This window comes from Panthera onca, chromosome C1 (genome assembly GCF_046562875.1).
Source record: "Panthera onca isolate mPanOnc1 chromosome C1, mPanOnc1 haplotype 2, whole genome shotgun sequence".
Taxonomy (NCBI): domain Eukaryota; kingdom Metazoa; phylum Chordata; class Mammalia; order Carnivora; family Felidae; genus Panthera; species Panthera onca.
Window position 1 is genome coordinate 186,723,017 of NC_138346.1, and position 26,438 is coordinate 186,749,454.

The following is a 26,438-nucleotide window of genomic DNA, read 5'->3' on the forward strand; positions in this document are numbered from 1 at the left end:
CTCCAGTCCCCCAGCCCCCCTCCCCGCACGCAGGGCACCCAACGACCGCGCGGGGTCCCCTCGCCTCCTCACTCCGCCACCCGCCCACGTGCACCTCCCGCCCTGTCCCGTGTCAGCCCGACACCCGCGTGGGCGTGCCCCTCTCCCGGGTCACACTCGCTCAGTGTCCCCTCACCCCGTCTCCACACTCTGCGGCTCAGACCGCTGTACAGGAAACCGACCGAGGGTTCGGTTCCTAGTGCGACCTGGGGACGCGCGACGTGGAGGGCGGGGCGGGGGTGGGGGACCAGGCCGGCCCTCGGGGTCCCGGCCGCAGCCTGCGGCTGCGGTGGTAGCGCGGGGCTCGCCCGGCCCTGGGGCAGCGCCGGGAGTTCTCCCGCAGTCTCCGAGTCCGGCCGAGCGACGGCGAGGTCACCAACATTTCTCAAACCACTTAAAAGCCATCTCAGTGGCGGAGGCTAGGGAGTCCTTTCCAAGTGAGCCAACGGTGCCCGCTCTGTGGTCCTTCCAGCCCCCTGGCCGGGCCTCGCGCCTCTCCGCGCCCCCTCCCCCAAACGATCAATTACCAGCCACCCTTCTGCCGGGAGCGGCGAGGGGCTGGCTGGCGGCCGCGAGGAAACGGCAGCCCGGATCACTTCTGCATGACAATTGATGGGAGGGAGGGCGCGAGGCGAGGAGGGAGGACGGCTGCGGTGTCCGTTTTCTCACCATGGTGATTAGGCATTCCGGCCGCGCGAGGAGGCAGCCGCCGACCAGAGCGGCGCGGTGTGGAGCGAGGACAGGGGAAGAGAGCGGGAGCGGGAGCGAGCCCAGCCGCCGGGCGGGCGGGCGGCGGGCGAGCGGCGCGCTGAGCCAAGCCAAGCCAGGCCAGATGGCTCTGCAGCCATCAGGGACTGCTCCCGTCCAGCCCGGCCCCACTTTAGCTGTGCAAACATTTCTTTATCCCAACAAGACAATTAAACCCAGCAGCATGAAAAGGAGTCTCCATGACTGTGCTGGGAGTGAACAACCAGAAACAACCACACATCACAGGGAGTTCTTGCCCTCCACCCCCAGAGGGAGGAGAAAAGGGGCTCAGGGAGAAACTAGGGAGCAGCTGAGCAACAACCGGGCTAGGTCTGGGCAACTCAGTACGGATGGAACCATCTGACCCACCTCCTCTGGTGATTTGCTGGCCCTTTCACAGTGGTCATCTGCTCCAGCTACAATCCAGAAGTTGAGCCTGGTGACAACTGCCCCAGCAAGAACAATCCTCCTAAAAGCCCAGTTTAGGGTCCCTGGCCACCCCAATCCCAGAGCCTTGGGAAGTATCCCCCTTAATCCTACCCCCACAATGTAGCCAGGACTCCTCATTCCAGGCTGCCCTTGGGCCTACATGGGCTCAGCTGAATGATTCTTAGGACACGGGGTCTTCAATGATACATGCCTTCATAAAGACACATTCTCAGGGTACAAAATACCATCTACTATTCAGGGCTTTTGGGGCCCAAGAATGACTTTTCAAATACATCAAAGATGAGAGCAAAGCAGAACATCCAAGAACTGCTGTGAGCCACCAGGTTTCCTACCTACCTGTGAAATCTGCCTGACACAGGGAAGGGCCAGGGAAGCAGGGAGACTTTAGGGTCATTGCCCATTGCATGTCCCTGAGGTAAATCAGAAGGCAGGGCCAGTCACTGCTCCAACTGGTGCAGTTCTGGTTCCTCTCAGCTCTCTGGTGAGCATGCATACTAGCCAACTCCAATTTGGGCTGAGTGGAATGACTGGCAGGCTGGCCAAAAAAACCTGTGTCACCCAGGCAAGAATCTGGGCATGAGGGGGGGTGGCTACAGAGAACAATCGGGAAATGCACATGATAAGAGCCAGGGCACTGAGGGGGTAATAAATGTATAGATTCTAGCACAAGGCAGCAGACAATACTTATCTTCCCTTTTGTTGTAAAGTTTCCTTAATGAGGAAATGTTTATTTTAAAAGCCCTGGGAAACATATCTGTAGACACTTCATATGTAAGACACACGTGGACTATTCGTAATTGGTCCATAAATTTTAGCATCATTTCCCTGGACAAGAAGCCTTGGAGACTGGTTCAGGGAGTGACAATAAACAGGAGTTACCTCAGTTCCCATCCTGGGGAATTATGCATCCTCCATGAATAGCTTCTCACAAAACACGTCTCCCTTTTTCCAGGGCAAATAAGTTAGTCCTGTCGAGTCAAGGCTTCCTTTCTCCATAGACCCCAACACCTACCTCATGAATCACCTGTGATGCCAGGTAGATGAACAGGCAAGCAAACCGGAATCATCTACTAAGAGAAACAATACTTTACCCAAATAGCTACATTTCAGTACAAAAATGCATATTTAATCACAAAAGAAATCCTGCCTATCAGTACCCAGATTTAAGGCAAGCACACGTGTGCATTACACCATGTCTGCAGGCCCCTCTTTCAAATGCTCTCACATGTGGACATATCTGCATATGGATGCAGTGTGTGAGCAGGGGGTGGCTGCGACAGTAAAAACTGTCAGTGTTTCCACTGTAAAACTGATTTTTCATTGACCTAAAACTCAGTCATAAAACTTCTACTCTAAGTAAAGGACACACACACACACATCCCCATACTGAAAAAAAAACCCTGCCCCTGAAAAAAACCCCTAAAGCTAAGTGCCTATTTAGGAGGTTTACTGTTGTATTTAATTAAAACATTTTTTTTACATTTTATGAGAAAATTTATTTATATGAAGAGAACTGAAAAATAAGTCACCACATCAGAAATTAACTCTAAGTTTTAAGAATAAAAAACCAGAATATACATGGTTAATTTTGGCAATCTGACCAAAAGCCACTGCATCCTATTACTTTGCTCTTTCCAACACCTTCTATCCTCTCTTCTTGCCTTCCCATCCCCCTCACTGCCCCATCTGCCCCTTAAGCTCTCCTTTTGGAAGCAGTCTTGTACACTGTCACTCGATTATCTGAGAAATATTACTTATTTCAAAACGGTTCTGTAGGGAGGACCTGAAAGGCATCTAGTGGGAATAATCAGGCCTTCTAACGGCCCTTAAATATGTATTTACATAAAACAGACCATAAATATTCTGACACACGTCGGCATATGACAGGAACCAAGAAAGCTGCTGCAGACTTTGTCCCAGTGCCTCTTCAGCCCTTCCCTACAGAAAACTGTTTCTCCCACCTTCCCAAAACTCAAAATCAAAAGCACAAATGCTACCCAGTACAACCCTGGGAGGGCTGCTATGCCACCTAAGGGAAGAAAAGGAGGAAGGAGCCCTGGATCACAGGCTAAGAGGCTCCTGTTCATTTTGCACCTTTGTTTCTTGTTGAAGATTAGTCACGAATGCAACTCTCGATAATAAGGTGGGTGTGCAAACGCCCTACACTCACAGACACGCCTAGAGGTTTTACGTTTGTGTGATAGAGAAAAGAGAACACAAAGTACTCTCTAAAGGAAGAATATTTTAAACAAATAAAAGGGGAAAGGGCTCCAATTTATATAATACTACAGTTTCAAATAAAGAAGTTTCCCCACCCTTCTGATCAGAATCTCATTAATTTCAAGGTCAGAATTCCATTTCACTTTGGGAGATAGACTCATTTAATTTTTCTCCACCCAGGCGTATTCCTGTGTGAGGGATCCATCTCCATGGGGGATGGCACCACCACACAATGCAAACCAGGCAAACAGAAGAGTTATGGCTTTGACACTCGGAAAGGGAATGGATAGCCACATCTATGAGTTCTGACTTGACTAACAAGCTTCCTCCTGCTCTGGGGGTCTGACACAGGTTTGGGCTAAAAAGAGAGAAAAATGGAGACAAGCTGGATTTGTTAGGAGAGAAGAAAGGAATCTTGATCTCCAGATGTTACTTTGTAGCATATTAGTTTTGAGAGGATTTCATTTTCAACTTGTATTTGGAGAAAAAGGGGGCAGAATCTGTCACAACCTCACCCAGGGCAGCTTTAGCCAGAGGTCAGATTACAGCTAGCCTTGATCACTTGCACATTGACAAATGAAAACTGCGCTGAAGTAAAACAAAACAGAGCAACACAAAGCCAGCACGTTCGGGAGGTATACCCAAAAAGCAAGATGGTAACACACACATCAGCTGTCCAGAAGGGGAGCCGGTGGAAGGAGCTGAAGGGAAGTGAGAACACACGGGCACTTGTGCTGGCATACAGCAGCTTCTCCCTTAAGTGGGGAGGTCTCGGGCTTACAGACGCTGACATAAAAGACACACTTGCAACATATTTCAAAACCAAAGGGCGATGGATTTACAAGGCAGGTTGATTTTATGATGACTTTTATTGAAAAGGTACGCTGGGTTTAGGCAGATGCCTTTTAGCGCAGGAAAGTTAACACAGTGCCTAATTCAAGGAGACAGCCTGAGGAAGCAGTGCCGACAGGGGAGAGAGCTGCAATGTCTCTATTACTCTCCTCGGCATCATAAAGAGAAGAGAAGAAAAAATGGTATTCGTGTTGGTGGTTATAGAGAGGACAGGAGCACAAAAAATACAGAAGAGGGGAAAGCAAACCTCAGATGTAGTTTTCTTAAGAAAATAAAATGAAGCAAATCTCAGAACAAAGGGTTGGGTGGAAAAACACCCTCAGTTCATAAATTCTCACCAGGCTTGAAGAAAACTGCTCTGCCTACCCACAGCCCAAAAGCATCAGAACACAATTATTTTCTGATTCTATTAGAGGAGAAGATTGTAGGGTTCAGCACTCCTGGTCTACAAGTTCCAAATAAAGGTTTAGTTCCAACTATTACCAAGGGTAGCCAAAGCTCAACAAGGCACTTGGAGAACACAAGAAAGCTGTTCCATAAGCAGAAATTAATAATAGTTGTGAACACCAAATATGGAGCAGTCACACAGGTCAACCGTGTCTAGTCCTAAAAGTGAGCCCAAGGATAAGCATCCAGCAAACCTGTTAAATCCCAAGAGAAGTCGGCTTTCTAGCCTTGCGATCACAAGGAAAACACAGCTGTTTGAAATGCTTTATGGTGATTGACGACACCTTTGTCCTTCTCTGAAAAAAAAGCCTAATGTGGAGCAGGGCTGAGAGTTGGGAAAATAAAATCACGTGGAGTCCACTAGATGTGATACAATGGAAAAGCTAAAAAATAATATACCAAGATCGGAGAAACAGAACAAGGACAGCAAAGAGAGGAGGGATGGATGAATTTCTTCAGGTCCCCCAAATTTCGTAGAAACCTATGCTTTCTAGTAAAATGATAGTCACTCCAGTATATATATGGCACCCCTCTTCACTCCAGAGTCCCCTGGAGAGAGGCAGTGTGGAGGCCAACTCGCCTCTGGCTACCTTCAGAAAAACATTTCCTACCAGAACTGTCAATGCTCATTGACAACAGACAAGTAAATGTTCACACTCCACAGCCATTGAGTGGGAAGTAGTTGGCCCTTCCCATTACTAGGAGCATGAAAACTGCCACCGACCTGTTGAACACTACTGTAAGGCAGGGCTTGGTGGGGGTAGGGAGGGCTTGCACCAAAGTACTTACATCTGTCATTCCGATCCTCTGGGCTAGATGAAGCTTCCCGATCCGAAATGAGGCCAGAGACAGCAAAAATCTTCTTCCCAGTATCATCAACCTTAAGTGAACCGGGGGAGCTAGATGGCAGCTGTGTCCCAAAGTCATATTCCTTGCCATCTGCATCTGAGAAGCGCAAGTGGGGAGACTCTGTGTCATGGCAGTTCTTAAGTCGTTTGGCTGGCGTAAAGGCTGACTGATAACTCTCCCGGTCCTCAGTGGAAGCGAAGGGACGGAAAGCCCCCACCCCACTATGATTCAGCATACTGATTGGGGTGCAATCTAGATTTGGGGGAGCAAACTGAGGGTGGAGGTGTAGTAAAGAAGGGGGAAAATCACGATTGGCAAAAGTGCCCGGCACCCCACCTTGCCGATGGTACATAGAGGCAAAGGTGTAGGAACCGTTGGTGAATGGAATATGCACGTCCTTGTCTACTGAGACAGGTACACCAAAGGGTCGTGGCTGCTGACAAGGGATGGAAGCATCGCGGCTGGCCTCAGCCGTGGACGCCAGGACCATCAGTGCTGGGGATGCCAGTGGGTTGGGGAGGTAGGATGAGTTCTCCATCTTGAAGGCTGCCCGGTGTAAGTCCATCGGAGTCTCTTTCTATGGCTGGTGTCACACAAGAAGCAGTCTTCCCTGGGAGGGAGGCCAAGCGGCACCTTGGATCAGGGCAGGGAATATTACTGGGGAATCATCCCCTTCTAAGACCTGCGGAAACAGCAAAGAGAAAAAAAGAAGGGGGAGGAAGGTCAGGGGGAGAAAAAAAAAGGGAAACCCCAAGTGATCGAAACACCATCCTTCTGGCTTACAGATGCTCGGGCAAGAGACACCACAGGCTTTAGGAGCCAGTGGGCAGCAGCATCAGACCATTTTCATTCAGGAAAATCAATAGACAACTTACTGTGATGTACGCGTAGCTGACTTTGGTCCCTACACGTTCCGGGTGAAATGCGCCTGAGCCCAGCAAAGGAAAAAAAAAATCATAAAACCACCAAATACAATATTCCCTGAGCAAATGAGCTTTGGAAGGCCAAGTCACCCAGTAGATTGGGTGGGGTCTATGTTTTAAAGGGCTTCCCCCTGCATACACCACCCATGGCTGGCCTGATGTTCAAAGAGAGGCGAGGTTCTACCTAGACGACCCCCCTCCAAAAAAACACATCCTCTCTTCATCTCCCCTAACAATGCCCTGGTGCTGAAAAATTCTTAAATCAAGCACATCTAGACCATCTGTACGTGTTAGCTGTTACAAATTGTACATGTGGATAAATCACACACATTGGCACATACATAAACACACATCTTCATGTATCATCTAAGACTGTTTCCAGAAAGAAGTGCTATGTGAAGAAACAACAGCAATATTATTTTTGATGCACACCCCTTCTCTAATCATACAGGTTTTCTCTTTTCTGAGAAGGAACAAAACCTTCATCAATAAAATGCCTGGCATCTCTGACAATATTTAAAACCATAATGGGTGCCTTTGGCGTATGTTCTCTAGAAGCGGCTGTCTTCCAGGGGCAGCAAAGAGCGGATCGGTAATTTTAGTTACTAATGCACTTGCTCTTAAGTAGATTTGTAAACAGCCTTGAATTTGCCATTAACATTTGGAGCAAAATGTTAACAAAATTTCTGACTTATTTTGCTCAGCTTATTGGCCCAGTCAGAGTTGATGTCTGATAAAGGTCCCTGGAACAAATTGGAGTTCGGAGAGACTTCTTTCAATTTCTCTTTTAAATTTAGGTTATGCATTTCTATAGCCACTGATTCCATTTCAAAATTTATTTTGAGTAGGGGGCTGAGGCATGGGAGAAGGGCTATACGTCAGAAGTCAGAACAACATAAGACGAATACTAGAATTTATTAGCTTCAAAAATATACACTAGATAGAAACTTAATGAAACTCAAAGTGTAAACCAAAAGCCACCATCTGCTACAACTTAAAACCTTTAAATTGAGAATCATGTCTCAAATAAGAATTTACCCCCTCCCTTAAGACACACACACACACACACACACACCCCTAAATAATGGAGTATCTTTGGTATTCCCTCAAATAGAGAAGCCTCAGTGAAACTGCAGATGAATCCCCTTGGCTTAATGCAGTGCAAAGAGAGTATTTCCTTCTCTCATCCTGTAGCAGACGTGTCAATGACTGTTATTAATTGGGAAGATGAGTGCACACCATCAGACTGCTTCCTCATTTGGCATCTCTCCTTATAGACATCATTGCTAAATTACCAGATTATGTATCTCACATTAACGGATTTTTCTCTCTTCCAAATTTTAAATAACTTTCCTGTCAAGTCATAGCAGTGCAGGGAATGATCTGCCAAGGATAGCCAGTTAGCCTGACGAGTCTGGTCTGGGAATCCTGTTCTTGGCTGTTTTCGAGTCAGATTAATGGTCACACAACATGGACGCTCTAAAAGTGGGTCTAGGGTTGTTCCAAGGGTTCTAAGCAGCTCTTCGTAACAGAAATAACTAACTACTTCTCTCTCAACAAGCAGTACTACATGAGGCAAGCAGGAGAAGAGGACGAACATAATACACTGGGGTGAGGGGACAAATGTTTTCCCCCCAAATAACCAATTGCCCAGAGAATTCACTTTCTATTTTTACTTCCTGGATCACCTCATTATGTTAAATGAGTTTCATAAATTAGTAATCTGGCGACAGCACCGGACACTTCAACAGAACACGGTGAATCACTCAAACCTGGTTATTCATTTGAAACTTCATTATACTGAAAATAAATCAACAATATTTTTCCAGGCCACATCTCTTTTACTCCACTGTGTGGGCGTTGGTCTCTGTGGGGGAAGGAGGAGTGTTTTTTTTTTCTTTTTCCTTTTCTTTCTTACCCCCTCCTCACATTAACAACTTGTATAGATGAGGCTTCAGCAGACCACAGTCATTATGAAAATCTATAGTTAATACACTCCCAATGTCAAAATGTCATGGGTTTAAACACAGAACCCAAAATAAGAAAACTAACTGACCCTCTTAATTAAAAAAATATGGATTGTAAGATAATCAGCTTGATGGAGCATTTGGGTGACTGTAAAGAACCAGGCAAAGGGAAAGTAAGTAACTGTTACTTTTCTGCCTCTATGCTGATTTTTTTTAATTTAGCACTTCGTGCAAATCCAGATTAAAATAACTCCAGCTATTGATCCGAGCAGTGGAATTGACATTAATTTTAGTTCACTTCTCACTTTGCAAAGGGATCAATAGGAAGTAATAACAGCTGACATCCCCGCTGAAAGGAGGAGAAAGAAGGGCTGAAGACAGAAATCGAAAAGCAACCAAATAAATCATCAGCTACTTTTCCACGGCATCAGACAAACTCCAAACAGATTGCAAAAAGTCTTTGTTGAATTAACTAAACAAGGAGGAGGGATCAATTCACGAAGCTAAATAAATTGTCTGGCAGGCAGTGAGGTTGGACGGAGGGACCAACAAATATTGAGTTTTAAAAATTTCAAATCCTTGACGTGATGGGTTTGGTTCAGGTCTGTATGCGTGGGAGTTTGTTTGTTTGTTAAATCACACACCCGACCCTGGTTTAAAGTGATTGCACAACGCCAGCTAACTGAATAATTAGTGAGATTACTAATTGCGTGGTTAAACATGCCAGAACCAAGACAAATGAAACGAAGAAGCTGGCGTTCGGAACGTGAAAATGTCTGAAGCTGGGCTGATGCGCAGCGCTCCGCGCTCTCCGGCGCGAACTAGCCACTTTCGCACTGAAAAATCGAAAGCCAGAAAGAAAGTCTCAGAGAGTCGGCAATCTCCCACCCCAGCCTCTGACCATCCCTGTCCAGGGTCTGGGCTTCCTGACCCGCGCCGGGATCGGCGTAGAAGGAAGCGGCGCTGCTGCCGCTGCTGGGAGCCAAACCCACTTGCAAATGACTGCCACAAAGAAAAGCTGCAAAGCCTCTTTCCCGGAGCCCTAGCTCTGAACGCCCACCAAACTACGACTCTGCTGGCAATTAAAACGCACACACAACACTCCCCTGCTTATTACAACAGGTGACATTTTTGTGGTCTCTGAACCGTTTCCAAAAGCCAGGAATTAAAATAATAGAACAAATTAAACGATATTTTTCCTTTGCATAAATAAACTTTTAAAAAATTAACAGGCAACTTAAAAAGCAAAGAACAATGGGAAATGGGGCCAGGGTAGTGGGGGGTTGTGAAGAACTCAGGAAAGAATTTTTTTTTTTAAGTTCACAGACTTCTCCGCTTGAAGAGAATTCCCGCACACCAAATGCCCAGGGGGTATTTGGAAACACCGCTCTAACAGAAATTTTACCACCATATGCAAGAGCTCAGGAAGCATAAGCTTAACACGATTCCACCGGCTGGGGCCAACGCCTGCGATTCAGACGTGGCCGGGTATCGGTCCCAGATTTGGACCCCGACCCAGGCCCGGCTTGGCCAACGGGTGAGAATCCGAAACAGCCCGGCCTGTGGAAGAGTGCGGGGCTACGAGGCTGCCAGCTCAGTTGAGCGGGTGCAGAATTCAGCCGGTAGGAGTCTTAACCAGGGAAAACCAACTCTTTTAGGGAAAACGGAAGAAGAAGAGGTGAAGGCGAAACCTACAAAAACTTGGGGCCAACACAGAGCGGAGCCCACCACTCCTTGGCCAGACCTCTCCCTCCAGCTCTCGGCTGCCATTGCACAAAGAATACTTTAGGTCCCAACAACCTCTGCACGGAACAAGCTGCTTGTAACTTTGGGGAACGAGGGCGCCGGCCAGGGAAGAACGGACAAGTGCGAGGGGCCCTGGTCCACAGCCCGGCAAGGCCCGCGGGACAGGAGCTGGGGGCAGGCTGCCTTCGATCAAAGTCCAAGGACCTCGTGCCCCAGAACAACCCCGCCCCGCGGTCACCCGGGTCTCATCGCCGCGCGCCACCGCTTCGGCGGACAGCCACCGGGCTCATGGATTCTGGCGCTCCAGTAAATGCGGGGCAGCCAGGCCCTCCCGGTTCCGGGACTGCAGGCCTGGGGCGAGGGAGGGAGGGTTCTGCCTTTCGCGCCGCTGCCGTCCGGCCGCCACACACGACGCAGCTCACAGAACAGGTGTGTGTCCCCGTTCGCTGGGCGCCCGGCCCCGGCCCCGGCCCCGTAGGTCACCAGCGGGGCGGCGCCGCCCAGTCCTCGGCCTTCCCCCACCTCGTCCCGGATCGCAGCGAGTGAACTCACGCCACTTCTGCCGGGTTTCCGCGGGCCAGGAGGGATGGGAACGGAAGACGCCCGCATCTCTTACTCGACGCTCTTTCTGCCTTCCCCCCACGGCTCATTTTGCATTTTCGGCAAGAACCCCGAGACCCGCAGAGAAGGAGGCCGGGCACCCCTGGTCAGTCTGCTCCCTCCAGCCTGCCCCGCGGCTTCCTCACTGCCCGCCCTTTTTTCTCTTTATTTTTCCTTTCTTTCCCCTTTGCCCCTCAAGCCGAGTCCAGAGCGGAGGCTAGAGGAGAGACATGGCTGGCGGGCATCGCGGGCAGAGAGCGCCAGAGTCCTCCCTCTCTGCTGCTCCCAGGGCAGGGAGGCGGCGCAGGCCACAGACCCCGGACGGCCCGGCCACGCTAGGCAGGGCTGGGCCCCACACTGAGCGCCCCCGCCCCAAGCACCCATCCGGTGCGACGCGCGCCCGGCTCGGGGCCAGGGCCCTGGCCCTCCGCTGGCGCCGCGGCCAGGGCCCAAAAAAGCAGCGCGTTCTGAACGGGAAACGAGAGCTCTTCCTCTGCCTCCGGGCAGCCGGAGTCCCCGCTCCTTCGGGGCTCCCGCGCGACCTCGCCGGCCTGGGTCCACCTGGGCCTCGAGCTCTTGGAGGGGCTCGTGGAGCAGAGGACGGACCGGGCATCCCCTCGGATAGTCTCACCACCGTGGGCGGCCTCGCCCGGGGGGCCACACGGAAGCTCTCCGCCCAAGTTTGTTGTGCCCTGGAAGAAAAGGCTTTCCCTTACAAAGCACAAAGGCGAAACGCCCAGGCCGAGCCCTGAAAAGCCCGAGGCTGGGGAGGGGGGCCGGCCGGAGGCTCAGGAGCGCGGTGGCGGGGCCCGGCTACGGGCGGAGAAGGTCGCTCCGCGGGGGCCGACGAGCACCGCGGTGGTGGCCGCAGGACTGCAGCGACCTGCGTGCTCGCTGAAAAGTTTTGTTCTCAAGTCGGAGGAAGAGAAATTGTTACTCAGTTTAAGGTAGGTCTAAAATAAAAATAAAACCTCAAAAAGAGCCACGCGCCGCTGTCTGTAAGGTTGTCCTCCCGCCCCGCTCCATAGAACCGCCGGGCGAGAGTCCCGACCCCGAAAATCCCGGGAGACCCCCCACGGGTCGGGTTGCTCTAAGGCCAGGCCGGTCCAGCCGGGCGGAGCAAGGAGTTTACCGGTTGCGTTTCGAACGGTCCACCTCAGTGCCAGCACCTGCCTCCTTCCTGCGCGCCGCGACTCCCCCCACCCCACCCCCACCTCCCTCCACGCCCTTCACACCCGCCCCCGCTGGGAAAAAGTGAGCCGAGCACCCGCTGGCCCGACGCTCCCAGCCGTGCGCGGGTACCCCACGGGGCTGGTTGTGTGCTGTGTGAGGGCGGTGGGGACCCTAGGATTTCTCCTTCTCCATCCTGCCCGCCGCCTCAGGCTCCCCACTGAGCACCGCCCGGGCCGGGCCCTGCCGGAAATCACCGCGGGGTACATGGGGGAGCCCGGCGACTGGGCATTCTCCCCATCGACCCAAATAAAGTGCGAACGGGGCTTATTAAAAGATAGAGAAAAGAAGTCCTGCTCCCTTCCCTGGCTGTCCCCTCACCCTCCCTACTTGTTCAATTCCCGCGTCTGGTCCCTCCCCCTCACACCCCCGAAATAAAACACATTAAGGAAAACTCTAGACGGAAAGTTTGAGCGAGGCAGCGCGCACAGAGTGCGCAGGGCACCGGTGCCGGGAGGCACCGTCGCGAAGATCTGAGACGCGCCAGCCCAGGTCCCAGCCCCTGCCCCTGTCGGGGGGAGCCGCCCGAATCCCTAGGAAACGGACCCGGAAAGTTAGGTTCCCGAGCAACCCGCGGCTCTCACACCCACCCCTCTGTGTATGCGCACACACCCACACCCCATTCTGGTCTCCATACTTGCCGTAGAAATTCCTTGGGAGAACGGTCGCACTTTTCAGGACACGGAGGGAAGGAGGCGGTGAGTATGGTGCATGAAAAGTCCCGGGTGCGCAGAGCCGGCGGAGGCAGCGGTGGCGGCGGCGGCGGCAGCGGCAGCAGCAGCAGTAGGCGGCTGGCCCCGGGTTTGTGTTCGCGAGCTGCCTGGGATTGCATGTACAGATCAAGAGACTCGGTTGGTGTGAGAGAAGGAGCAGTGCTGCCTCTCAGCGCTGACTCTAATCAGTGAATGAGCCTCCACTCTCCCAGGGACTCGGAGACACACACACACACACACGCACGCACACACACGCACACATTCTCTCACACTCACACACATACAGGCACTCTGAGCACTGAATACATTAGGGCACTAAGGGACTCTGGGAAATGGAGTCCAGACCCAGGGCACTCCTGGAGAACAGACCTGCTGGCCCTCAAGAAAGAGCTCGAAAGTCTTGGGGTCGCCGGACATTGTGGAAACTGAAGAGAGCTGTTGCTTTTGTTCACATTTCCCCCTCATCCTGCCCCGAGAGACCTCAATGAATGGTTTGGTGCTCTTCTTCCTTTCTTGAACCAAAAGCGACCAAGAATAAGTGGGTACATCTTTAACGCTGACACCCACTGCAGCTAAATGATCCCCAAATCCTGGGTCCCTCATAAACTCTGCTTTTCCAGAAAAATCTTACCTACTGTTTTGCTCCTGGAATGCTCCTCAGGGTCTTTGCCTATAATAATAAGATAACAAATTAATACAAATAAAACTGCAACTTTTAGAGATGGTGGAGAGGGCCTAGTTTAGCACCCAGAATCAAAAATTAAAAATTTTATCAGTATTTATATTACAGTTCTTTTTTTCAAATCATTTTATATCATTTTTTAAATATGAAGGACAGAAAGATAAATAGGGGGAAATGGATGGAGAACTAACATTCCCTGAGTGGTTTCTAAGAGCCAGGTTACAGGACTAAATGTCTTTACATAACCTCATTTAATCCTTAGATTAATTCTGGAGATAACACTGTCATTATTTTATATATAAAATAGGAAACTGAGGTTGAAAGCATTTTACAGTTTGCCCATGGAACATGGTTAACAAGTCCAGGATAAGAGGTAGTCCTAGCTCTGAAAGCAAAGCCCAACCAAAGTCTAATCCTGGTTTAAAAAAATCATTCCTTTGTTTGTGGCTCAGTTTCTGAAACCTCAGATTTCTCATCTGAAAAAAAAAAAAGTAGGGGGGGCAGGTAGGGTACATACTGATAATCCACTCAAGCAAAGAACCACATGGGGTTACAAACTGTCTCTCTAAAAACACAGACCCCTGAAAAGTCTCATTCTTGCTACTTTTCCATGGTCATTTTTTATGTTTAACATTAAGGCAGCATCTAAATGTCATGTGTGTTTAGGTGTACATGTGTGGCTTGTATTTCAAAATTTTAATTAGCAACTCTATAATGGTTGGTCAACCTAGAGTTCTATGGTTATGACTATTTCTGTATCTGTAATTCATGGGATTAGGGTTGTTTGTCTAGGAACCTCTAAATCTTAATCTACAGTTAGTCATTCATTCACAGCAGCATTTATTGTATTAAGTGCTATTCTTCCCATTTAGATTATTCTTTCCTGCTGGATTGTAAGCTTCCTGAGGGCAAGAACCATTTTTGTTTTATTCAACATTATATCCTCAGTATCTAACAGTGGCAGTCTCTTAGTTGAATGAATAAATGAAGATAGAGAAGTAAAACGAACAAACAAAATTTGTCCCCACAGAGCTCACCATCTGGTAGAGGAGACTAGAGGTAGAAAACAATTCAATGCCTGTTATAATTAGGATGACCATGTCATTTATTGGTCTGAGACAGGTCTGATAGTGAAAAGGGGCACTATTAATAATTATGCTGAGATAGGTGGTGTGAACAGGGACCATCCTGAGCCAAGAGGTGTTTCATCCATTCATTTAATGAGCATTTGTTGAGAATTCTCTATGTTCAAGGAACTATATAAGTCACTTGATTTCCTTAGAACTTGAAGTATGAGGCATTGAGCAGCAAGAGATAATCAGGACAAGTGGGGCAGATCACAAAAGACTATGTGTACTAAGTTAAGGAAAGTGGACTTCATCCTAAAGCTGATGAGAAACTCATAGAGGGTTTTTCAGGGATGTGACATGGTAAGATTTCTCTTAAAAAGAGCACTAGTTAGTTACTGGATGAGCATGGTGGAGGTTAGACAAGAGGCAAGAAGACCAATTAAGAAGTTTATTACAGGTAATTCAGTTGGGATCTAGTAGGGCCTGAACCAAGTTACTGAAGCACTGAATGGAGAAGAGGGAACATATTACAGTGAGATCTAAAAGGTGGAATTGAAAGGATTTAGGGGCACCTGGCTGGCTCAGTCAGTAGAACATGCAACTCTTGATCTTGGTGTTGTAAGTTTGAGCCCCACATTGGGTATAGAGATTACTAAAAAAGAAAGAAAGAAAGAAAGAAAGAAAGAAAGAAAGAAAGAAAGAAAGAAAGAAAGAAAGAAGAAAAGAAAGAAAGAAAGAAAGAAAGAAAGAAAGAAAGAAAAGAAAACAGGATTTAGCCACTTTCTATGGTAGATATAGTGGAAGGAAGAACTTACAGATATACAAAATAGGATTTTATTATTTTTAGGAAGATACTATCAGTACTTTAATGTTCATTAGTAGTAAAAGGCTTCCTGAGATCAGCTTCTAGAGCTCTCATAAATCCAGTGGACATTCTCACAGGTAGATGATATAGATAAAAAGCCCAATGTCAATCATCAAGCCAACCATTTTTTAACTGCTACCATATTCAATGCTCTGCACTATGATGTAAGTACTAAATAATTAGATGGAATAATGAAAAAAATTAGTGCACAAAATCATAGCAAAATTATATAATGTAATATTGAATATGTAATACCTCACTAATTCACAGGTCATTGTCCAGCAACCTCAGCTATCCAAAACACAATGGACCAGGAAATAAGCAAAAAGGGTCCCAGAATAGCCAAAATAAACATTACAAAGTCCTTGTACTAAAGTTAACACATTTTACCCCTAGGAGAATTCCTCAAGCCTTCACTCAGAGCCGATTTACTCTTTCTTAGGTACAATTCTAATAAGCTTGATTATTTGGCTTTCCCATTCACAGCTGATTAAGATTGTCAAATTAAAAGGGGGCAGCCATTAAAAAGGATGAGATAGACTTGGATATACTGACATGCAAAGATACCTATTGTATGTTGTCGAGTGGGAAGAAAAGCAAGCCATATAACTGCGTGTACAATAAGACTGGATCTTTGTATGTCCCCGAGTATACACACATATTGACAGAAATGGCCTGTAGGGACCTACATTAAACTGCCAACAATGGTTATGCCAGAGAGTGGGAGTGTGGATGTGGGTGAGTGCTGGGGTGGGGGGAAGGGGGGAGCCAGAAATGAAGAAGAGACTTTTTACTTCAAATGCTTCTGTTTGTTTGTGTTTCAGTGACCATATATTAGTTTTGTAATTTTAATATCCATTAAAAAGCACATAAAAAGAGCAAAGGGCAATGTGGTTAGAGCAAGCATGCTCACAGCCAGAAGTGGTGACCAATATAAAAGAAGCAAGCACAAGAACTCAAAAACCAGAAGGGAATGGAGTTCTACGGTGTGGAGGCAAAACGCCCTATCCCATCAGTGGCCCCAGAGGATGTCACAAATTCCAAACCAGCATAACCCTAATGCTTTCAGGGGTAAGTCATCAGGGAACACATTATGCTTAGTATATTTTACTTATGAGAGCAAGCAAGTATGTAAAAACTTAGAAAAATAAATTCCCACCAAAAGCAGATTCTGATACCTTAGGAAGTAAATTTCAGTTGTCTGGGAAATATACTTTCATGGAACACATCATTCCCTGAAAATGAGAAGTAAAGGAGATATTACTTTAAGTAAGAGCAGAGGTGATGCAGAATAAGGAATGGTCCATAAATACAACATTCAACAGACATTTATTGTGCCAGATACTAAGGACACAAAGATAAATTTTAAAATAGTCCATCCCTGCCCTAGAGAAGCTTACAGTTCAGCAGCAGAGACAGATGCAGAAGCAGAGAGTGGGCGGTGCTGTACAATGTGAGCAGTGCTGTAATGGAAATTCTGAGTAAAGGGTGGTGGGAACACAAAAGAGGGAGGTGCTAACTCTGCCTGGAGCTACCAGGAAAGGAGGCAGAGACAGGAGTGGGTGTTCAAAAAAATAACTATTATATGGGATGACATTGAAATTATATTAAGAATAACTATTATGGGGGCTACCTGGGGGGCTCAGTCCGACTTTGGCTCAGGTCATGATCTCGCAGTTTGTGAGTTCGAGCCCCGCAATCCAGCTCTGCACTGACAGTGCAGAGCCTGCTTGGGATTCTTTCTCTCTCCCTCTTTTCTCTGCCTCTCCTCCCCACCCTCTCAAAATAAATAAACTTAACAACAACAAAAAAGAATGACTATTACGGGTTGACATTTAAGTTGGGCTTTGAAGCATGAAATTGCCTAGGGAGAAAAGTAGGATGAGCACTCTAGGATGAGGGAACAGTATATGCTAAGGCACAGAGACATGAAAGTTCCTGGCACATTCAGATAGTACATTTCAAACTTTCCACAAGAAAGGGGTGATTGTGGAGGGTGGTGTCTAAGGGCAAGCCTGAAATGGCTTGCCACTAGCTTGGAATTTATGTATCCTGTTTTATCTCGAAAAAATTCATGGGAATTTTGCCTTCAACCCACAAATATATTATGTTTGAATATAAAACAATGTTCTCAATTATTTATCAGCTGATAAAACTGATGTTCCAGAAAGATGCACCACATTTATCCAGTACTTTCTCATATCCCATGTGTAACACTAAATAACTCAGGGGTTCTTGTTTCTAATTTGAAAAACAAAGGTATAGAAGATAAAAGGGTGCATTGGAAAAGTAGATCAATGGATTGTGAAGGGTTTTGTTTGTCTGTTATGGATATGGATGATCTAATATGTAGACAACTTGTATTCATACTTCAAGACCCTGCTTAGGCCTTAGACTTCTCTCTTAGGCTCAACCAGTCCTCTCTTTTCCTCAACCACTGTTGTCCTAGCATCCAATGCATTTATCTATCCACTTACCACATTGTGCTGGAATTATCGATTAAGTTTACAGGCACCTCCACTAGACTATGATCTGCTTAAAAGCAGTTGTTTTGCATAGGACTTAGCACAACAGATACTAGTATCTGTTAGAAGATTGAATTGATTTAAATCTGAGCACAAGATTCAGGAAGCACTACCCGACTTCCCAAGATAGGACAGGTGCTCCTCTATATACTCCCACAGAATTGTGTGCTTATCCTGTCAAAGCTAGTATGAAACTATGAAACTGTATGAACTGTCTGCTTACTTGGTCTAGGCTATAAGCTTCTTGAAGAACTGTTTGCTTACCATTGCATCCCAAATACTTAACAACACAGTAGGTGATTGATGATTATATAGAATGAATGAATGAGTACCCATTAAAAATTCTCCTGACAGGGGCACCTGGGTGACTCAGTTGGTTAAGCGTCCAACTCTTTTGGACTCTTGATTTCAGCTGAGGTCATGATCTCATGGTTCATGAGTTTGAGCCCCATGGGCTGATGGTGCAGAGCCTGCTTAGCCTCTCTCCCTCTCTCTGCCCCTCCCCCCCCCCAAATAAAATAAATAAACTTTTAAAAAAATTCTCAAGACAGGAATGACATGATCAGATCAAGGTTTAGAAAAATACCTTTGGAGGCAATTTTAAATGCAGGCTGGATAGGGATAAGACTGGAGACAAAGATATTAGGAAAAAAATTGAAAAAGAAATAGGGCATACTGGTAAAAGACTGTCCTTTCTTAATAAATGTCTTTCTAATTGGCTAATTTGATTAGATGTTTATATGTATTTTACAAGGCTGACCTCTTTAGTCTGTTAGGATTCCCTAAGGGAAGATATTCAGTTACCTCATTTAGGAAGCCTTCCCTGACCCCAACCCCCACCAAGTTGGTGCCTTCATGTACATCTGGAGGTCATTGAGGGCAGTGACTACATCTTATTCATCTTAGTATCTCCAATGTCTAGGACATGCCTGCTCAATAAATGTTTGCTGAATGAATGAACACATAAATTGATCTATTAGTATACTGTACTCAAGCTCTGACCAAGACACAGAGGACCTAATGATCCCTAGTGTGCAGGTTTCTGGATACAGGAAACAGAACAAATAAAACAAGACTAGATACGGAGGTACACCTATTCCACAGGTAACACAGGGTAAATTTCTCTCTCTGACCCCTCCATCCTCATTCTGAAGAATAACTCTCATTGAGTGAAAATCAATAAAAGTCATTTTAAGGGAAGTAGGTTTAGAAAAAGGCTCTGAAGAAGGAGAAAGGAGGAGGGGAACTTCAAGTTCAACCAATTTGGACTTTTTTTTTATGAGAACTTGTAAGCTGCAAAAAAACCTTGACAAAATAAAAAGTCTGCTTTTCTACAGTCCCTTTCAAAAAGAACCCCCTCCCAATACACACATACACATACAAACCAATAAACTTTTTGAGATTCCCAGTTTTGTAACCAAAAAATAAAAATTAAATCTACAGCAGAAATAGTAATAAATCCTCCATTTCTCAGATTGACATCATCAAGAAACTTTCTGAAGTAGTTGCAGACAGTTCTCAGAGACATTCAACCAGTATCAATGATTAGATTGACCCAGAAATCCCATTTCATCTCATTAGCAACAAATACGGACTACAAACTATATGGACAAGGCATTAGGAAGAAGTTTTAAAAGCTGTCAAGAAAAAAAGAAAGAAAGAAAGAAAGAGAGGAAGAAGGGAAGGAAGGAGCAAAGAAAGAAAGGAAAAAAGAAAAAAAAGAACATAAGATGCACTTCCTACTTCCTAAGAAGTTTGTGGAATTATGGTGTTAAGTCATAACTATAAGAAAATTCTAAGAAAGGTTAAATATTCTTAACTACAGTGAAGAAAAGACTCATCAAATGAGTAACACAGGCAAACCGCTGTAGAATTTCAAAGCACTGAGAAACCATCAGGGTTTGAGGTGTCCTGAAGTGTTTTGGGAGAAAGTAGGATTTAAGTAGGGCATTAGAGGAGATAGGATTTGAATCTTGATGAATGGGAAATATCACAAGAATAAAGCATGTTGGGGAACATTTTATTCATAACAGCACCACGAAGAGTGTCTATAGTGGTAAGAGTTAAAATCTGAGATGGACTTGGGGCACCTGGGTGGCTCAGTCAGTTACGTGTCTGACTTCAGCTCAGGTCATGATCTCACAGTCTGTGGGTTCAAGCCCCGTTTCAGGCTCTGTGCTCAGAGCCTGGAGCTTGCTTCAGATTCTGTGTCTCCCTCTCTCTCTGCCCCTCCCCGACTCATGCTCTGTCTCTGTCTCTCTCTCTCTCAAAAATAAATAAACATTAAAAAAAAATCTGAGATGGACCTACAGTACCATAGTTAAGAACAACTGAAGGCATATTTGGGTCTGAATCCTGTTTCTACCACTTAATGGTTGAGTGGCCTTGTCATATTTATCCTCTCTGAAGCTGTTTCCACCATCTTAAAATGGAGACAGTATTAATTACACCTACCTCATAAAGTCAGTACAAAAGTAAAATGAAAGTTACTCTCCAGAGTTCTTGACAAATAAGTGCTCAGTAGGTGACAGTTCCATGATCTCCCCTTAGAGTCTGAGTTTGTGGCCTGAAACTTCTAGGGATTGAAAAATTTTTTTAACTAAAAGTATAGAACAAAACAAATCTGTATAGAACAGATAGGCAGCTTTTTACTTTCAATTCATCCAATATAGCAGTGTTTTCCTTCTGAAAGGCACTCTTTCCAAAAATACTCTTTAAAAAAAAAAACAAACTTTTTTTTTAACATTTATTTACTTTTGAGAGATAGAGACAGAGTGTGAGCAGGAGAGGGGCAGAGAGAGAGGGAGATGCAGGTCCGAAGCAGGCTCCAGGCTCTGAGCTGTCAGCACAGAGCCTGATGTGGGGCTTGAACTCACAGACCGCGAGGTCATGACCTGAGCCGAAGTCGGACGCTTAACCAACTGAGCCACCCAGGCACTCCCCAAAAATACTCTTAATCCCGCTCACCTCCACTATCATCTCCGTGCTTTTTTAGACAACAGAATGCTTCTGGACAAAAAGAAGAAACTGTGTGATTTCAGATTTGTGTTACTTGCATTTATTCATTGATTGATTTAATAAATATTTATTGAGTACCTGTTCTTGAAAGATGAAAAGCCATCAAGGGGAAACTACTTCACTTCCTACCTCCTACTTGCACCTGTAATTCCCTTTCCTTGTTCTCTCCTGTTCCAGAGAGGGAAGAAGAGCCCCCTCCTCCTTTTTTTTTTTTTTTTAAGTTCATTTATTTATTTTGAGAGAGAGAGAGCATGCACACTGAAGGGGCAGAGAGAGAGGGAGACAGAGAATCACAAGCAGGGTCTGCACCATCAATGTGCAGCCCAGTGCGGGGTTCGAACTCACCAACCATGAGATCATGACCAGGGCTGAAATTGAGTCAGATGCCTAACCGACTGAGCCACTAAGCCTCCCTGCCCCTCCTCTTTTTAAAGACTGCACTCTCCACCTGTGCTTTAGAGCCCTGGCTTTCATTGGGGGGTCTTTGCACTAGTATTGTCTCTTTCCTGTTTCCAACCTCTTCCTCTTTAATGGTTCCTTTCTATTCAACATTTAAACATACTCAAGTATCTCTCCTTAAAAGAAAAAAAAAGGGGGCGCCTGGGTGGCTCAGTCGGTTAAGCATCCGACTTCAGCTCAGGACATGATCGCACAGTTAATGAGTTCAAGCCCTGCATCGGGCTCTGTGCTGACAGTTCAGAGCCTGGAGCCTGCTTTGGATTCTGTGTCTCCCTCTCTCTCTGCCCCCTGCCTTGCTCACATTCTGTCTCTGTCTCTCAAAAAATGAATAAACATTAAAAGAAAAAAGATAAATCCTCCTTAGTCCTTCATCCACATCCTTTTCCAGCTCTTATTCTCTTTCTCCCTCCCCTCCTTCCCAAACTTGTGGAAAGGGTTACCCACAGACTCTGCCTTTATTTTATTACCTACCTCTTACTCCTCAACCCCACCAAGCTAGAATTTGCGCCTGCCATTCTTCAAAAAACTGCCTCAGTAAGATCATCAATTTTTATTTCTCATTTTACTTGACCATTCCCTGTTTGAAATGCTTTCTTCCTCTAACTTCTGTGATATTACACATTTCTGATTTTCTTCTTTCTTCTCTCGATGTTCCTTTTTGACCATCTTTGACAAATCTTCCTTTGTGTGACCACTGAATGTTTTTCCCATTCTGTTCTAAGGCACAGGTCTCTTCCTACTTTGGCTTTTTCCTAAGGTAAATGGATCCATTCCCACAGCTTTATGACCATTGATATACCTGCAACTCACAAATCTATAGCTCCAGACCCACATATCCAACTGCCTACATAAGCCCCCTACCTGAGTGTTTCACTAGCACCTCGCTTAGCATCTTCATTCCCACACTTGGTCCTCTGTGTTTCTCAACTCAGTAAATGATAGTATCAGCTGCTTTGAGTGTCATCCCCGACCATTTCTTCTTCACCATTCATTACAAATCAATTACTAATTTTGTCTTATACTTTCTAGATATTCTGAAAACCATCTTTTTCTCCATTTTTACCATCTCTTATCTAAGCCACTGCAACAGCTCCTTTTAAAAAGGGCAAATCTGTTTATATCACTGTCAACGCTTATATTATGGCTGTCCCAAGGATAAAGTCAAAATCCTTAATATGGTCTCTAAGGTCTTATATGTTCTTACCCCTCCCTGCCTGTGCTTCCACCTTCATTCTATGTGCCTTTTCCCACTTCTATCTCTTCTGCAGACACGCTAGGCTCCCATCAGTGCTTCAATGCATCATACTCTCTCCTCTTCCACACCTTTCTCTCTTCCCCTCTCCTATCAATCTCTACCCTTCACCTAACTACCCCTATTCATCTTTTCAGGTTTCAGCTTACCTGAAAGCAGAGTTGGTTAGTTCTCCCTTTATACATTCATATTATGCCCATTCTTCTCCTTTCTAACATTTCTCACTTTTATACAAGAGGACAGGGGCCATACCCAGCATGCTTATCAATGTATTCCTAGTGCATAGCATAGTGTCTAGCAAATTTAGGTAATAAAATATATATTAGTTCATTCACATAGTAAGTGGCAGGTTGGCTTCACCTTTATTTTCTGCAAAGTCTTCCTTGAATCAGTCAAGCATATTTGATAACTTCCATGTTAATATCACCACTATACCAAGATACTATCTATCTTCTCTTTGTATCCCTAGCACTTCACTTGGTGTCTGGAACAAAGTGCATGCTCAATGTAGGCTTACAGATTTGAACTAGCAGGGACACCTGGGTGGCTCAGTTGATTAAGCATCCGACTCTTGGTTTCAGCTCAGGTGATGATCTCACAGTTTCGTGAGTTCAAGCCCCACGTTGGGCTCTGCCTGGGGAGTGCAGAGCCTGCTTGGGATTCTCTCTCTTTCTCTCTCTCTCTGCCCCTCCCCCACTCACACTGTCTGTCTCTCTCAGAATAAATAAATAAACTTAAAAAAATTGAACTAACGAACTTTGTCGAGTGGCTGGATATGAGCTCTGAAGGAATATAGAAAGTCAAAGATAAACTCCGAAGTACAGACTAGCTTTTAACAGAAGTGGAAAAGTTAGTAAAGGAGGGTGGTTTAGAAAGTAAATACATGCAGTTCTGATAGCAGTAGTGACAGAGGGAAGAATTTATACAGGTCAGTAAAGCAATGAAGTCCTGAAATGGCAACATGAAGATAATTCCCAGGGTAGGAAGCAGTCTTCTATAGCCAGGAGAGGGTTAATGTGTTTACACCTATTGTCCTAGCATAATAATTGATGGGACTGCCCCCTTGTACTCTCAAAAGTGTCCAAGTAAATCAGGGGTGCTTGGCTGGCTTAGTTGATAGAGCATGCAACTCTTAATCTTGGGGTCTTGAATTCAACCCCCATGTTAAAAAAAAAAAGTGTCTAAATAAATTATATGACCAGCCTACCAGAAGACCACATGAATTTGGAGAAGTTAAGTGAGTTAAGGGCAAGAACATTTAGGACAAGAGCATAGCAAGCAATTAGAATGATTTCAAGTTGCAGATAGTGAAGGAATGTACTGAACTGAATGACATTTTATAAAGAGCTATGAAATGAACCACCTAGCCACTTTTAGATGAGCAATGTCACAAAAACCCTGATTGGTAGGCATTTTCATCCATATTTTATAGACAAAATAATTTAAGCTTAGATTAAATAACCCACTCAAAAAGTTAGCTAAAACGTAGCTTTAAAAGTAAGACATAGCACCTTTTTCTCACTCCTGTCCATCTTGGTGGCTACTCCTGGTTGGGGCCAGCCTGCACCTAAGGTGGGAAGATGGTGGCTGCAATGAAGATGAAAAAGCTGCTGTAGTCAATCTACTCTGGGCTCCAACTCATTATGAAAAGGGGAAAGTGGGGGCACCTGGGTGGCTCAATCAGTTAAGCCTCCAACTTCAGCTCAGGTCATGATCTCACGGTTCATGAGTTTGAGCCCCCGCGTCGGGCTCTGTGCTGACAACTCAGAACCTGGAGCCTGCTTCAGATTCTGTGTCTCCCTCTCTCTCTGCCCCTCCCTGCCTCAAAAATAAACATTTAAAAATTTTTTTAAAAAAAGAAAGAAAGAAAGAAAAGGGGAAAGTACCAAGCGGACTTGGAAAATGATCAGACATGGCAAAGCGAAACTGGTCATCCTGACCAACAACGGCCAGCCTTGAAGAAACCTGAAATAGAGTATTATGTCATGTTAGCCAAAACTGGTGTCTATCACTACAGGGGCAATAGTATTGAATTGGGCATAGAACGTGGAAAATACTGTGGAGTATGCACACTGGCTATCGTTGATCCAGGTGATTCTGATATCATTAGAAGCATGCCAGAACAGACTGGTGAAAAGTAAAACATGCAAAATTTTTCTTTAATAAAATTGATCAGAGCTTGTTTAAAAAAAAATAAGTAAAACATAGCTAGAAAGCAAAACTAACTAAATATAAACAAATAATTGAAAAAAGAAATCAAAGGGCGAAATATCTGGAAGTCATGAGAGGTCCCTTCTCTGATACTTTGGAAGCACTCTGAGTAGGAAGGGAGAAATAAGGCATCGATATGATGCCATCCCCATAAGGGAGGGCAACCACTACTATCAAGATCCCTCACTGTAACTTGCAAAATCAGTGAAATCAGTGCTCACTATTTTCTGGAGTTGTGAGCTTCACTGAAAGCCACCCTTCATTTCCCAAGAGAGAAGTAATTCCAGGAAGTAACTTCAATGAAATGGAAAACGGACACTTCTACACTGGGACACACCTGGCTTCAAACAAGCTTGTAGGTGAAGAAAAATCATATATTCCGGGGCAGAGAAAGTTAATCTTGACTAAAATGAATGTCAGATAAGATAGCATTGCAATAAAAGCAAAAGCAAGAAAGGGATAACCTAAGGAGCGCCTGGAAATTTCTGTTTAGAAGAGAAAATAACTCCGAAAGTCAAATCAAAGCTAAGCAATGGAGTGATGCCATGGAGGCATGTGCAGAAAAGGTAAGACAAAGGAATACAAACATTTCATGAGAATGACTTAAAGGTTCTAAGTTAGAAAAAGAGTTGACAGTTGTGATGATTCCTTCAAAGTGAGTGAAAATTGCATTTTAGCAGTAAATATCCTTCAATCTTTCCCAAGAGCTAAATAAGGTGTTCTTTACTATGTAATAACAGGAGTTTCACTTTTTACTGCCTCTCTCATTGAACGGTGCCTACTAGGCAATTATACTTCAGCTCTGCTGCTTCTTTTCCCTTTCCCCTTTATCCCTGCTTTTGAAGGCTAGAAAGAAATGGATGCAACAGCACATATTCAGTTAGAATTTCACTTCAAGGCCATCAGTTTTAAGAAGCACTTTGCAAAAATGCACTGCATTTAAGAATAGTTTTGGTACATCTGTCTTTCCATGGAATGACTCAGCCCATCATAAAGAACAAGTACTACAAACCAAGAAACCAAGACGGCTTAGCTTAGTTGTGGAACTTAGGTAAATGACATACTTTCTCTATTTTTATTTATTTATTTAAGTAATCTCTACACCTGAGGCTCAAACTTACAACACTGAGTCAGCCAGGTGCCCCACCAAGTGAATGGTCTTTTTTTTTAAAATTTTTTTTAATGTTTATTTATTTTTGAGACAGAGAGAGACAGAGCATGAATAGGGGAGGGGCAGAGAGAGAGGGAGACACAGAATCTGAAACAGGCTCCAGGCTCTGAGCTGTCAGCACAGAGCCTGATGTGGGGCTCGAACTCATGGACCGCGAGATCATGACCTGAGCCGAAGTCGGCCGCTCAACCGACTGAGCCACCCAGGCACCCCCCCTTTTTTTTTTTTAAGTAATCTCTACGCCCAACATGGGACTCAAACTCACGACCCTGAGACCAAGTCATATGCTTTATGGACTAAGCCAGACAGGTGCCCCTCTCTGATTCTAATAGTCATTTTTTTCTATCAATACTACATGTTGTTTTTTTTGGGGGGGAGGTGACAAATTCTACACAAAAGTAA

At 45.4% G+C, this 26,438-nt stretch overlaps 1 protein-coding gene and 1 pseudogene across 4 annotated transcripts in view; one reads left to right on the top strand and one right to left on the bottom strand.

Annotated features, from left to right (window-relative positions):
• Nucleotides 1-12,897, bottom strand: part of RNF220 (ring finger protein 220) — a 231,168-nt gene extending 218,271 nt beyond the window's left edge. The window contains exons 1-2 of one of the 4 annotated variants that reach the window (XM_060626179.3): nucleotides 12,712-12,897; nucleotides 5,545-6,286 (exon numbers count right to left, since the gene is read on the bottom strand). In XM_060626179.3, the coding sequence (XP_060482162.1) occupies nucleotides 5,545-6,169 (625 nt within the window). In that variant the 5' untranslated portion in view covers nucleotides 6,170-6,286; nucleotides 12,712-12,897. The remainder of the gene's footprint in view (nucleotides 1-5,544; nucleotides 6,287-12,711) is intronic. The other 3 variants (XM_060626181.2, XM_060626180.2, XM_060626182.2) reach the window with 3 other exon arrangements.
• Nucleotides 12,898-24,234: 11,337 nt separating this feature from the next.
• On the top strand, nucleotides 24,235-24,795 carry LOC132675234 (large ribosomal subunit protein eL30-like; annotated as a pseudogene).
• Nucleotides 24,796-26,438: the final 1,643 nt, after the last annotated feature.